The 14,517-nt window shown below is 45.3% G+C and overlaps 1 protein-coding gene and 1 long non-coding RNA gene across 4 annotated transcripts in view; one reads left to right on the top strand and one right to left on the bottom strand.

Annotated features, from left to right (window-relative positions):
• The window catches only part of TMEM91 (transmembrane protein 91), a 90,296-nt gene that overhangs the window by 53,663 nt on the left and 22,116 nt on the right, over positions 1–14,517 (top strand). For both annotated transcript variants that reach the window (XM_073549141.1, XM_073549142.1), the window contains exon 2: positions 13,070–13,742. In XM_073549141.1, coding sequence (XP_073405242.1) covers positions 13,356–13,742 — 387 coding nt within the window. In that variant the 5' untranslated portion in view covers positions 13,070–13,355. The remainder of the gene's footprint in view (positions 1–13,069; positions 13,743–14,517) is intronic.
• The window catches only part of LOC141051983 (uncharacterized), a 30,062-nt gene continuing 27,400 nt past the window's right edge, over positions 11,856–14,517 (bottom strand). For both annotated transcript variants that reach the window (XR_012220722.1, XR_012220723.1), the window contains exons 3-5: positions 13,365–13,603; positions 13,028–13,086; positions 11,856–12,612 (exon numbers count right to left, since the gene is read on the bottom strand). This is a non-coding gene — a long non-coding RNA (uncharacterized lncRNA). The remainder of the gene's footprint in view (positions 12,613–13,027; positions 13,087–13,364; positions 13,604–14,517) is intronic.

Genomic DNA, 14,517 nt, shown 5'->3' with positions numbered 1-14,517 from the left:
TACTCCTCTGTCTGCGTGTTGGTGCCACAATTCTATATATCAACCCTCTACAGAGTGGATTCTCGCAAATGTGATGATTTCAAAGTGCTCCCCTTTTCTGCGGCCCTAGGAAAGCATTTACATGTGTGAACGAGAGCTTCACACTTCATCTCTGGCAGCTGTGCATCAGAAAATCCATCCCTAGTATATCTGATATAAGAAAATAATTACATTCCGGGTGTGAATATTTTATGGATCCCAAGAGGTTAATGATAGTGAGGAGACGGAGTGACCTATATATCTCCAGCACGGGTGCTTTATCGACAGGTTATCTATATTAATAGGATCCCCCCAGGGCTTCTGCATGACTGTCTACATAGATTTTTCCACTTCGGTGGAAATTGTATTTCATTCCTCCTGTATGTGGCTCATGTGGAACAAGACAGTTCAAGAAAGAATGTGACATGGAGAAAAAATGTTTTTTTTTTTCACAAGCGTTTATCCACACTGTAAGGCCTACCTACCCTCTCTTCCTTCACATACACACTTTTGTGACCAGTGTTTTTACACGGAATTTTCTAACATTTTTGAGCAATTTGTGGCGATTTTTTTTTTTTTTTTTTTTACTGGGGCTTATTTATCAAAACTGTCTAAAATGAAACCTGTTTTTTTTTTTGCCCATAGCAACCAATCACAACGCAGCTTTCATGTCAACTGAGCTGTTTAAAAAATGACAGCTGAGACCTGATTGGTTGCTAGGAGTAACCAAGTCCGTTTATGTTAGACATTTTTTGATAAATGGGGCCTAATGTGTTTTAGTGCCTCCATTTCTTGGTGGGAGCTGATCACCAAGTTTTACAAATTTATTAAAAGAGCATTCAGCGCTCTACTTAAAACAGAAACCTTATAAAAAGGCTACTAATAGCAATCACAAATATGGATGTACAGTATATCACAAAAGTGAGTAGACCCCTCACATTTTTGTAAATATTTTATTATATCTTTTCATGGGACGACAGTCAGGATCTGACATTTTAAGTAGAGTAGTCAGTGTGCAGCTTGTATAAGTATGTAAATCTGGTGCCCCAAAATAACTCAACACAGCCATTAATGTCTAAATGTCTAAAACTGAGCACACCCCTAGGCAAAAATGGCCAAATTGTGCCCAATTAGCCATTTCCTCATTGCGTCATGTGACTTATTAGTGTTATAAGGTCTCAGGTGTGAGTGGGGATCAGGGGGTAGTAAATTAGGTGTTATCGTTCTCACACTCTCTTATACTGGTCACTGGACATTCAACATGGTTCCTCCTCATGGAAAATAACTCTCTGAGCATCTGAAAAAAATAATTGTTGCTCTACATAAAGATGGCCAAGGCTATAAGAAGATTGCCAACACCCTGATACTGAGCTGCAGCATGGTGGCCAAGACCATAAAACGGTTTAACAAGACAGGTTCCACTCAACCAGCCTCGCCATGGTCGACCAAAGAAGTTGAGTGCACATGCTCAGCTTCATATCCACAGGTTGTCCTTTCAAAATAGATATACGAGTGCTGCTAGCATTCCTGCAGAGGTTACAGGTGTGGGGGTCCGCCTGTTAGTGCTCAGACCATACACCACACACTGCATCACATTGGTCTGCATGGCTGTCATCCTCAAAGGAAGCCTCTTCTAAAGATGAATCATAAAAATGCCCGCAAACAGTTTGCTGAAAACAAGCAGATTAAGGACATGGATTACTGGAACTATGTTCTGTGGTCTGATGAGGCAATGATAAACTTATTTGGTTTCGCTTTTGTCAAGCATGTGTGGCATCAACCAGGTGAGGAGTACAAAGACAAGTGTGTCCTTCCTACAGTCAAGCATGTTGGTGGGAGTGTCATGGTTTGAAGCTGCATGAGTGCTGCCGACTGTTATGAGATACAGTTCATTGAGGGCACTATGAATGTCAACATGTACTGTGCCATACTTAAGCAGAGCATGATCTCCTCCCTTTGGAAACTGGGCTGCAGGGCAGAATTCCGCCATGGTAGCGACCCCAAACACACCTCCTAGACCAGTGGTCCCCAACCTTTTTTGCACCAGGGACCAGTTTCAAGCAAGACCATTCTTCCATGGCCCGGCAGGGCGGGGATGGAGGTGTGGCAGGGGCGGGGCTTTGGTCATAAGGGGGCGGGGCTATGGACACGGTTGTAGTGTAGCAGTGCATACTTATAATTAAATAACATTTATAATGTGACTCAACTCACCATAGGTTTTGAATGAGTGCTCCATCACCGCCTTCTCCCCATCATTGCCTTCACCCCATCACTCCCTTCTCCCCATCATTGCCTTCACCCCATCACTGCCATCTCTCCATCATTGCCTTCACCCCATCACTGCTGTCTCCCCATCATTGCCTTCACCCCATCACTCCCTTCTCCCCATCATTGCCTTCACCCCATCACTGCCGTCTCTCCATCATTGCCTTCACCCCATCACTGTTGTCTCCCCTTCATTGCCTTCACCCCATCACTCCCCTCTCCCATCATTGCCTTCACCCCATCACTCCCTTCTCCCCATCATTGCCTTCACCCCATCACTCCCTTCTCCCCATCATTGCCTTCACCCCATCACTGCCGTCTCTCCATCATTGCCTTCACCCCATCACTGCTGTCTCCCCTTCATTGCCTTCACCCCATCACTCCCCTCTCCCATCATTGCCTTCACCCCATCACTCCCCTCTCCCCATCATTGCCTTCACCCCATCACTCCCCTCTCCCCATCACTGCTGTCTCTCCATCATTGCCTTCACCCCATCATTCCCCTCATGGCCTTCTCCTCATGTCCCCATCTCCTCCAGGGCCAGGCTACACAAACACAGACCAACACACACACACACACACACACACACCCATCTCCTCCAGGGCCAGGCTACACAAACACAGACCAACACACACACACTTTAAGCACATTTTGGCCATTTTCATTTAGTGGTGTACTCACTTTTGTTGCCTGTGGTTTAGACATTAATGGCTCCGTGTTGAGTTATTTAGAGGGCACCAAATTTACACACTTATATGAGCTGTACACTGACTACTTTACATTGTATCAAGGTGTCATATATTCAGTGTTGTCCGATGAAAGAATATGATAAAATATTTCCAAAAATATGAGGGATGTACTCACTTTTGTGATAAACTGCATATCCTCATACAGGTGGCTCATGATATCCTTACAGTTCCATATTGTTAAACATCTTCATAATAAGGAATGCAAAAGAACATGATAAAACGAGCCCCTGAGTAAAGGATGGAACAGTACAGGATCGTAGATTTGAAAGTCTCCGTGCTCTGGATCTGTAATACGGTTGCGTGGTGGTTCTCCAAAATGTAAATATATAAGATAACGTAGTGATGATTGGGACTGTCATTACTTTGGACTGAAACTACTAATGAAAGTGCATAAAAGGGTCATGCCCCAAATGGTAAGTCATCACCTATCGTTGGGATAAGACATAACTTATTGATCAGTGTTGGTCTGACAGCACGAATCCCTTGCGATACCGAGAAAAGAACTCCGGAAAACATGAGAACTGGGGTCTGCGTAGCCCCATCTGGAAGTGTAGTGTGGCGCCCCTGAGGCTTCAGTCGCCACAGAGGTACTGCACCTTCTCCTAAGGTGTGGTACCCCACCATCCAGGTAGGGTGGGAACTCCCTTTCACATTCCAACACCTACACCCCACACACAGGATAGTTCAGCAGGGACCCATCCATGCTTTATGCTGGAAAGGTCATAGGATGCCTTTTGTGGTCCCTGGCTTCGTAACTCGGGAGGTGCTGGGGAGGCGGGTGGAGTTAGATATAAAAGAGAGGGAAGGTGTAGGATTTCAGGTCAGTCAGTCAGTCTGACAGAGGGTGAGAGAGAAAGGAAGTCACTCAGACAGGAGTGAGGATCCCTGGAAGAGGGATGGAGGAAGGAGTGCTGCAGCTGCCTCAGTGACCTGAGCCAGCTGGCACGGGGAAGGAAGAGAAGGAGAAAGAGACGTAGACTGGAGACTACAGATTCCATAAGAGAGATAGAACAGATCGGAACGAAGGAGAATAGAAGGACGGTGGGAAGCAGGTTGAGAAAGAGAGAGAACCCTTCCAGTCCAGAGCGCAAAGGCCGGTCCCGGTCCCCGAGGTTGATTGCATCTTTATGTCCGGCAACAGACACCGGAGGAGTAGTGAGCCACTAACGCCTTACTCCCATCATAGACTTGGGACACAACAGCAACTGGATAGTGAGCCGGGACGCAGAGAGGAGTCCCCGAAGCAGGCTACAGCTGTCTGTCATACAAGTAGAGACTAGGAGCACCTAGAGAGAGGCATTCCAGGGTAACTAAGTACTGGAGTGCTTCGCTGCTTCGCACCTAAAGGTGCATTGGAGGAGTCGTTCAGTAAGGTACATATTGGCGGAGTGTGGAGGGGAGAATCCTATCCTGCCTGGAGGTTGACTGGGGCCCTGACCTGAAGAACACAGTGCGGAGGCAGGCATTTGTGTGAACTGCAAACAGTGAGTAAAGCTTTGGAACCGCATACTCTGGTGTCCTCCAGTTATTCCAGCACCGCTACACCTGGGTACCAGCCTCTATACCATTCTGCGCCTCTCCTCATCCATTGCACCTACACTGCCCTGGGACTACAGCTCCACCTGTGGGGAGCTACACCATCTTTGCTGCACCACACCATCAGTCCCAGTGGATCTGCATGCAGCATAGGCTCAACATCCCACTTGCCAAACACCACAGGTGGCGTCACGAACTATCCAAATAAACTATTTCACCTTTAACATCACCGCCATTGATATTGGGTGCCCAGGGCCACAGACCAGGTCATCGCTGCTGTGACACACATTCCCCCTGACACCGGCCCGGTACCGAGTACCCCACTGCTCTGGGTGTGAGGGGCGACCCAGTAGGTGCTCGAGCTGGGACTGCTAGAAGAAGCTGAGCACTGTACTCGGCCTTCTCCAAAGTTCCCAAAGACATTGAATGGACCAATGTTCAAGTTCAGGCCCTTCCACTCCATCCAAAGTTGGACAATGCAGAGCCCAAATCTCGGGATCCTTGGATTTCCATTGGCCGTACAACACTTTGATCAGTAAGTTACCCCATTGTCAACTTTCCCTGGTGCTATGCAATGCAGGGAACACTGCTTTTTTGGAGGTAGCAGGAGGCTTGTGTGTTGTACAGGAGAATTACGGTACCAACTCTTATTTAAGCCCATAAGTTTCTCCTTTTTGAGAGCCTTGGTTATGTCCTGAGGCTGTAAGGTGTCATGCAAAAGAAGAACTGTGTAGATGGAGGTTTATGGAGACACATGACGTTAGAGGTACTCCTATTGGTGCCTCATGGCCGTTCATATGGCACCATTTTAAGAATGTTTTCTTCTAGGTTCAAATAGCTTTGTACTTCCAGTGGAACATGCCTCCATGTTTTTAGATTCACATTCATACATATGAAGTCAGAGTAGGCCTTCATTAGGGTGGACTCACACATGATGGTATTTTATGACATGGACAAAGCCTCTACAGAATCCACTTGGCTTCCACACGTGAATCCACCTTTACAGCTCTGCACGAGGATATATGTGGCCGTAATATGCACCTTAGTATGAGACCTTCTGGTCATGGTAGTATTATGTGGTCTGATGGTGCTGTTACCAACTGACATGATAAATTAGCCATCAATAAGTGGCCATTAATCCATCCATTCCTCCCATCGTTAATCACACTACGGGGCATCGGCACTACGGATTCATGAGTGACTAAAAATCTCCTCTCGTAATTGTGCCATTATAATTATAACTTCCAGGCGGGCATTGCCAAGAGCGAAAATCTCTGGACCTTTGTGAGTCACACAGAGCGGACCCGGTGAATATTTCCTGCCCACGCAGAGAAGACTTGGGTGGTTTTAAATATGTAATGCAGCCGAAGAGGAGATGTGCGAAGCAATAAATGCTACTGACAAAACAAAGAGAATCTAAAGTGAGACTGTGAATGCTGAATTATTGCATGTCACAGTATTAGAGATAGGGGCACTGGAGGCCTGCGCACCCCCAGTATCCCCTCCTGCCTGGCTCTGTCATGTTCCAGCAGTGAGATAGATGTTATATGCCCACTTGCAGTTCCACGCACTGAGAGAGCGAAGCAGCCTGGGCTTCCATCACTCCGACAGCTGCCTTAAAAGCCTATTAATATTTTATTACATGGTTTGCTTGCTCTTTATGCTCCCCTGCACTGCCTGCCACTGACACATTATCATGTACGCTCACTCCCATAACGGGGGCTGCCCTAGGGAACCTTCAAATTTTAGAATAGATGTGTGTACTGCTCTAGAACCTGGAATACATCTGGTTGCCATATTATTATAGTAGGAATTAAAGGGAATCTGTCACCAGATTTCTGCTACCTATTCTGAGAGCAGCAGGATATAGGGGCAGAGGTGCTGATTCCAATGATGTGTCACTTACTGGGCTCCGTGATACCGGTTTTGATTAAATACTGCTTTATCTGTTACAGATCTAGCAGTTCTCTGAATGCTGAGCTCTATATAACCTCACCCACACAACTGATTAACAGCAGTGTACACTGTGCATAGGCAGAAAGCTGCCAATCAGTGGTGGGGCGGAGTCTTACAGAACTCATGAAGAGGGAGGACTACATAGCAGTAGGTTTACTAGTCCTCTAGTGATAATCTCCTGATGATAAAACAATGATTTTATAAAAACTACACTAAGCTGCTCAGTAAGTGATATATAGCTGAAATCAGGGTCTCTGCCCCTACATCATGCTGCGCTCAGATCAGGTGACAGATTCTGGTTGTCCAGAATAAGAAAAAAGTAGCTGTTTCATTAAAAAGACAAAAACTGTGTCACACCTGTCCATGGGTTGTACAGTTGAAATCATAATTTTATAGGCACATTAGCCATGTTAATTAAAACTCAGTTTTTCAAAATTCCTTATACTAAAAAAGTAACTAAACCTTTATTTTATTTTTTTAATTATTTTGTCCAGCATGGAAAAGTTATAACACTCTGCAAACAGCTTTTATTCAGGTATTTATTTTTATCCCTGAAAAAAAAAAAAATACATGTAAAGGTACTGTCACACTTAGCGATGTACCAGCGATCCCGACCAGCGATATGACGCGGTCAGGATCGCTGGTACATCGCTAAGTGGTCGCTAGTGAGCTGCCACACAGGCAGATCTCACCAGCGACATCGCTGGGGACGGGGGTCGCTACTTACCTGTCACACTAGGCGATCCTGCGTCCTCCCGCCCGGCTCCACGCGTCGCTCGTCCTCACAGCAGGAAGCGCCGCAGGAAGCTGACGACGAGAAACAGTCCTGAACGTTCTCGCGCGATCAGCGATAACCAGCGGGGGAGCCGGTCGCTGGTAAGTATCAGACACAGAGATATCGCTAGCAATATCGCTATAACGTCACTAGTTATAGCGATATTGCTAGCGATATCTCTTAGTGTGACATGCCCTTAAGTGACTTCCAAACTCCTGCTTTTCCCCAATCTACTTTCCTGTCATCGGTTGCTCTGATATCAGAATGTACTTATTTAAAGTACCGATGCTGGCAGTGAAAGGGTCAGTTCAGCACCTGCATACTCCTGAGAGTTCTGCAGCTGCACTGAGTCTGCGAAACGCGCAGAAGGGACACGTGGATAACCGATAGCGCCCGTAAGCACTTTACTGATTTCTACATGCTTTACTCTTTGGGCTACAAGGCAATGGGACAATTTAGTATATTATATTTAATGACCTTTAAAATTCTGCCATGTAACATATGTTACTATGACATCTACTATTACTATACAATTTCTGTTTCCCTTTTTTCAGTTGGTGATATTTTATTAGACTTTTGCCTTCGTCACTTTTCCAGTGTATCTGAGTTGAGGACTTAACTCTTGGTTTCATGGGGAGAGAGGAGAAAGGTTTATGGCAGCCGAGTATATCCCTTAAAACAAAAGGATCGACCATTGAAAATCCTAATGAGCCAAAATGCTTCTCTCCTTTGACACTATCTGTTGAGGGAGAGTCGGGACTAAGCATACTTAACAGAGGATCGGTCAGTCCCTACAAAGTTGGCGGATTTGGGTGACTTTCATCTGCCCTAAAAATTTTGCCCTAAAAATTTAGCTTTTTATCTGTTCTAAACTTGTAACGTTTGTTTGCCACCATATTGTGTTTTACTAAGGTAAAATAGTAAAAAAGGCCAAAAGTGTTGCCATCATTAAAATTGTTCCAGAAAATGAAGTATTTCTCCCAGAAAATAATTGCAATTACCCATGTTTTCTTATACAGATTTTTATTTCCTTTGTGTGTACTGGAACAACGCAAACAGAAACAGACTAAAAAAAAGACAAACTGGACATAATTTCACACTAAACCCCAAAAATGAGCCAGACAAAATTGTTGACACCTTTCCAAAAATGTGGATGCTCGTTCAATCTCACCTGTGGCAAGTAACAAGTGTAGGCAATGTGAAAAAGAGGAGAAGGTAAAAAGGTAAGAAGTTGACTTTGCAGTGTGTGTCTGTGTGTGCCACACTAAGAATGGAGAACAGAAAGAGGAGAAGGGAACTGTCTGAGGACTTGAGAACCAAAACAGTTGAAAAATATCAACAATCTCAAGGTTACAAGTCCATCTCCAGAGATCTTAATGTTCGTTTGTCCATGGTGTGCAACATAATCAAGAAGTTTGCAACTCATGGCAGTGTACCTAATCTCCCTGGACTTGGGTGAAAGAGAAATTTGATGAAAGGTTGCAACACAGGACAGTCTGGATGGTGGATAAGCAACCCCAATCAAGTTGCAAAGAAATTCAAGCTGTCCTGCAAGCTCAGAGTGTATCAGTATGAACTATCTGTTGACATTTGAATGAAATGAAATGCCATGGCAGGAGAACTAGGAGGACCCTACTGCTGAAACAAGCATAAAAAAGCTAGACTGCAGTTGTCTAAAATGTACATGAGTAAGCCAAAATACTTCTGGGAAAGCATTTTTCTCGAAAATCTTTATGGGAAAGCGTCTGGACAGATGAGATCAAGATAGAGCTTTTTGGTAAAGCACATCATTCTACTGTTTACTAAAAAAGGAATTAGACCTCCTGAGAAAAGAACATAGTACCTACAGTCAAATATGGTGGAGGTTCAACAGTGTTTTGGGGTTGTGTTGCTGCCTCTGGCACTGGGTGCCTTGACTGTGTGCAAGGCATCATAAAATCTGAAGATTAGCAAAGGATTTTCGGTCTCAATATAGTACACAGCGACAGAAAGCTGGATTTGTGTGCTAGGTCATGAATCTTCCAGCAGGACAATGACTGCAAACATACTTTAAGAAGCACCCAGAAATGGATAGAAACAAAGAGCTGGAGAGTTCTGAAGTGGCAGCAATGAATCCAGATCTAAAAACCCATTGAACACCTGTAGAGAGACCTTAAAATTGCTGTTGGTAGAAGGCGCCTTCAAATATGAGAAACCTGGAGCAGTTTATAAAGGAAGCGATTTCCAAAATTCCACTTGAGAGGTGTAAGAAGCTTGCTGATGGTTATACAGTAGGAAGCTATTGATTGCAGTTATTTATTCCGAAAGGGTGTGCAACCAAATATTAAGTTGATAGTGTCATCAATTTTGACAGGCCCATTTTTGGGGTCTTGTGTGAAATTATGTCAAAGTTGCCTTTTTATCTCTTGTTTTGTTGTGTTGTTCCCAAACACACAATGGAAATAAACATGTGTATAACAAAATATGTGCAATTGCAATAATTTGGGGGGAGAAATACTCCATTTTCTGGAACAATTTCAAGGGTGCCAACACTTTCGGCCATGATGGTAGAAGAATTAGCACTAAAATGCATCTACTGCATGATGACCAACATGGATGGTAATGTAGGCTTGTTACAGTTCCATCTCCTCTTGGGAACTTCCACAACCTTGCTCCAAAATGCCCCCAACCCGATAGGACCTATCCACTTTAGGTCAGAGTTTACATTAACGCCACCCCCTTTTCAGCCTGACATAGCTCCGACTTTGTTGGAATTGTGTCCTAAAATTTAGTACAGTCCCAGCAAATTCGGCACTGTTGACAGCTATGAGTATGCCAAAATTGTTGTGCCTCGGGACTCAGGAAGTAGAATATGGGCTCAATACCAACTACTGGGTAAGAATTCTGGATTTGTCTGTATGGCAGTGTGCACGAGTCCTTACACTTTCCTTCACAGCTACACTTACTAAACTATAGTTTTCCTGTGTCTAAGAGAGGGATATACAGGATTAAAAATAATTGCTGGTTGCAGATAAAATTTTGCTGTTCCATTGCATTGATGATTCCGGTCAAATCCCCATACCTTGCGGTGTTACACTGCGGGGGGCCATCTGCACAGTATGCTTGGTCTGGTTTCTAGTCTTGTTAGATATATCTATACATCCTCACAGCAGTACAGGGTTAGAGCCGAGAAATGGGAATAATAATTGCAGGAAAAGAGCACTGTAGATGAAATGCAAATAATAATCTCACATGTCTCTCTCCTCGGTTCCTTTCCCGCTGCAGGGAGCGAGGACAGACGTCACTTAACATATGTACGAAGGCGATTTCCATCTCACTATCTACTAAATATAACCGTCTCGTTTCTCATCTGACTATAGAAAAAAGTGGAGGAGATGGAATACAGGACTGGAGGGGAAACATGAAGATATATAGAAGGGAGAGGTGCTGACCCAAACAGGGGCAACTATAGGCAATCTTCTCGAAAGTAGTGCTCCTCCGTAACAACCTGTTTGGGCATATACATAAGACATTTCAACAAATAGGATTTATGGATATCACAGAGGAAATCCCACTCTTAGCCACAGGGAAGACCCCCTAACACAAAACAGCTCCCCCCTTTGGCAGACTATGTATTACATGGAAGAATGTTTAAATAATTGGCGTGTGGTTGGTGCAGAGACGCAGAGAGAGGAGACTTGGCATCAGGTGGAGAAGAGTGATTGGTAGGGAAGAAGACAAGGTGAAAAGTAGGGAAGTATAATCAGAAAGCAAATAGAAAGGTAGACACAAGGTGGCAGACAGGGTGGTGTGGTGCTGGGTAAGAAGGCACAAGAGGACATGCTTTGGGAATATTGGAAATGGAGACACCCCGGAGCAGAACCAGAGGAGATAATAAAGATGAACATGGACCAGCTGGGAAGGACAGGTGGGAAGTGAGATTAAAAAAAGGAAGTGAGGCAATGACTTAGGGAGGAGTGAAAAGAGACAGGGGGGTGATGGCAGGCACAAGGGAGGCAGTAGGAGATAAAGAGGTGAGAGCTGTCAGAGGAGAGTACTGGAAGTGTTAGTAGGCAGTAGAAAGACCGAATGGTCAAGGCGGGCAGTAAGATGAGGGTAGATAGTATAGAAGCAGGAGTTGTTAGCAGGGAGCAAAGAAACAGGGAAGTGAGAACAGGCAGTCAGGAGGAAGACAGAAAGGTTTGAGAGGTAGTAGATAGTCAGTGAGATCATGATGAGGACAGACAGTAAATGAGCAGGGAGGTGAGGGCAGACAGTAGAGAAGTAGGGAGATGTGAACAAATATTACAGAGAAAGATAAAGGCAGTCACTAGAGGGAAGTGAGAATGCAGTAGAGGGACATGGAAGGAGAGGCCATGCAGTAGAGAGGTGAGATCACGGTGAAGGCAGGCAGTTAGTAGGCAGGGAGGTGAAGTCAACAAATAAAGATGCAAACAGGTAAAGAGAGGCCAGGCAGGTGTGAGCAGGCAGTAGAAATGTAGGGAGTAAAGGAAAGGCAGTAGAGAGCTGTAAGCAGGTGCGGGAATGCAGTAAAGCAGGGATTGCAGAACAAGGCTATATAACAAGGTTGTTTAATTGGCTAACAAAGAAAAGGGTGGCAATGGTCTCCTCGCAGGGAGCTAATAACATTAACCAATGAATAGTAACCAGGGGAGTAAACAAAGGGTTAGCGCGACAGTCTGATATGTAAATGGCACTTATCCTGATCTTCTCTAGTCCTCATTTGAATGCAGTCTGATGGAGGTTGTAGTATCGGCAACGGCCGGCATGGTGTCCTTAGGTGGATCCAGCGAATCACAGTCCAGCTTCTGGCGGCAACGGGCGCGCTAGTCCATAAATCTGTGCAGCCAAAGTAGGGAGCGCTGCAGGAGTCTGTCCAACACGTGTGCTGCTGCTGCTCGTCTATCGGTAAAGGGGGACGCACCTTGGGACCTTGCACCTGGCACACTCCCCTCGGCCTAGCCGGGTGTGCGGCGCTCTGCACACTCACTGTCTGTCTGGAGTGCTTGCGTAATCTCTGCCATGGCCTCGGCTCCACGCTGTCACCCTGTGGAGCATGCCACACGCCTCCTTCTGCTCACGCTGCCGGCGGGAGACTAACCGCTGCTTCGCGCGCTTTCAGCTCTGTTTCCAGCTTAAACACGCCCCCTCTTCCCGGGTCATGGGACCTGTCCGCTCCCCTATTCCGTTCCCTGGGTAACATGGGACGCAGCCTCGACAGTTCCAGACCCGGCTCAATGCAGGTACCCGCATCCCGGTCTTCCTCCTTATAGAGGCAGGAAGTTGAGATCACTCAGTAGAAAAGCAGCGAGCTGAAATCAAAGAATATAGTGGCCAGAAGGTAAGATCACAGAGTAGAGAACCAGGAAAATGAGGGCAGGCAGTAGAGAGGCAGGGAGGTATGAGCAACTAGTAGAAAGACAAGGAGAAGAGGAAAGACACTAGATAGGGTGGTGAAGCAGTGGGGAGTCAGAGTGGTGAATGCAAGCAGTAAAAAGGCAGGAAGGTTAGGGCAGGCAGTATACAGGATGGTGACATTTACATCCTTTTACAGTATTTTTATTTAAATTTTGCAACAATAAATCAGGTGCATTTATAAAAGTAAGTCAAGTCAGCAGTGATATAAATCATGAGGAAAGAAGGGGAGGGGGGAAGAGGGAGGTGGAGGGGGGGAGGGATAAGAGGGAGGTGACATTTACATCCTAAAAATGAACTTTGGTGTCTTGCCTGGGGTTGTATTTTTACTTCTCTCATCCTTTTTGTCTACAGGTGATATTGTCCTCAATCTTTGGGCAAAGAAAAGATACAAACAATGAATGATTCCTGCACTTTCTTTTTACTACGACGCATCTGCTACATGTAAACAATTAGGTCTTCAGAGCTGACAGAGACCCAATACAGAAATCATGAATCATTTTTTAATACGTGTAGCAGAGAATTAAAAAAGAGTTTGAAAATAAGAGCTAAGAAAAGACAAGGCCAAGTGCAGAGCTTTGTTTTTAGGGCAATGGCTTCTCCCAGAACCCTCTGGAGACTACAGTAATACTGAAAAGTAATGGAGTACCTGCATGAGTTACAGCACCCCCTGCTGGACAGGTCGATGGGGACGGGCATGCTCACCCCTCTCCTTTCTAAAGATGGTGGGGGTGAAGGATTCATCTGGAAATGTCTTCCACACCGCACACATCAAGGCGGAGAAATACCCCAGCAGTTTCTGGATCCAGGGAGCCTCCGGAGGACTGTGGATTCGGGGGGTGGGAAGGTGGCAGATGTCTCTTTTTGGAAGGCAACTGATCCCCGGGTCTGGAAAGGAAAAGACTATTCAGAGACTACATTTGTAGATACTCAGGGGAGCCCAGATATCTGCAAGAAGTACACCCCAGAAAAAGACATTCATACTGTGTCCTGTGACGTGCGGGGCGATGAAGTGCTAGATATGGAGGTATGTGCACCATTCTGCATAACTCTGCCCATACTGATATGCCAGGCTGACCCTGACATTTGATAAAACTCATTATGATATCATCATGGCGGTTTAACGCTGTGCCAGGGTTTTCGTCGCCCTATTCTGCATTCTTGATAAAATATCTCAATCTACAGCATTGTTCTTACCATTGGAAATACCACAAACCCGATGGGACCCTCCATTAAAGGAGGGCTATATAGAATCTGTACAACCACTGATACCCCAATGCTGAGCCTTCTGTATTTACTCCTATTACTGCACCTGCTGTGTGGCACAATATCGGCTCCTCTTACTGCCCCACATAATAATGTCCACTTTTGTGCCCTCTGGATGGTAAAATTGCCTTCAGAAAACATCAATGTTCCCTGTAAGCACTGCAGAAAGTAATAATGATCACAGTTTGCTCCCTAGAACATAAAAATGTCTCATACGTGCCCCTTTGACATTTTCTAATATTGAGTGCCCCTGAAAGTAATAATGCCTATTAAGTGCCCACTTAATATTGTCCACTGAGTGACCCTAAAAAGTAATAATGTCCTCTGATGACCCAAAACCCTCCACACAATATGATGGCCCTCACAGCATGATGTCCCCACAGCCCCCCACACAGTATGATGTCCCCACAAACCCCCACACACAGTATGATGTCCCCCGTATTATGAGGATTCCACAGCCTCCCCCACCAAACACACACAGTATGATTGCTCGTACAGCCTCCACAAAGTATAATGGTCTCCAAACAGTATGATGC

Source organism: Dendrobates tinctorius, unplaced genomic scaffold (assembly GCF_039654945.1).
Source record: "Dendrobates tinctorius isolate UK_male_01 unplaced genomic scaffold, ASM3965494v1 ptg000158l, whole genome shotgun sequence".
NCBI classification, from domain to species: Eukaryota; Metazoa; Chordata; class Amphibia; order Anura; family Dendrobatidae; genus Dendrobates; species Dendrobates tinctorius.
Note: the sequence above shows the minus strand (reverse complement) of the source record. Positions and strands in the feature narration are given on the sequence as shown.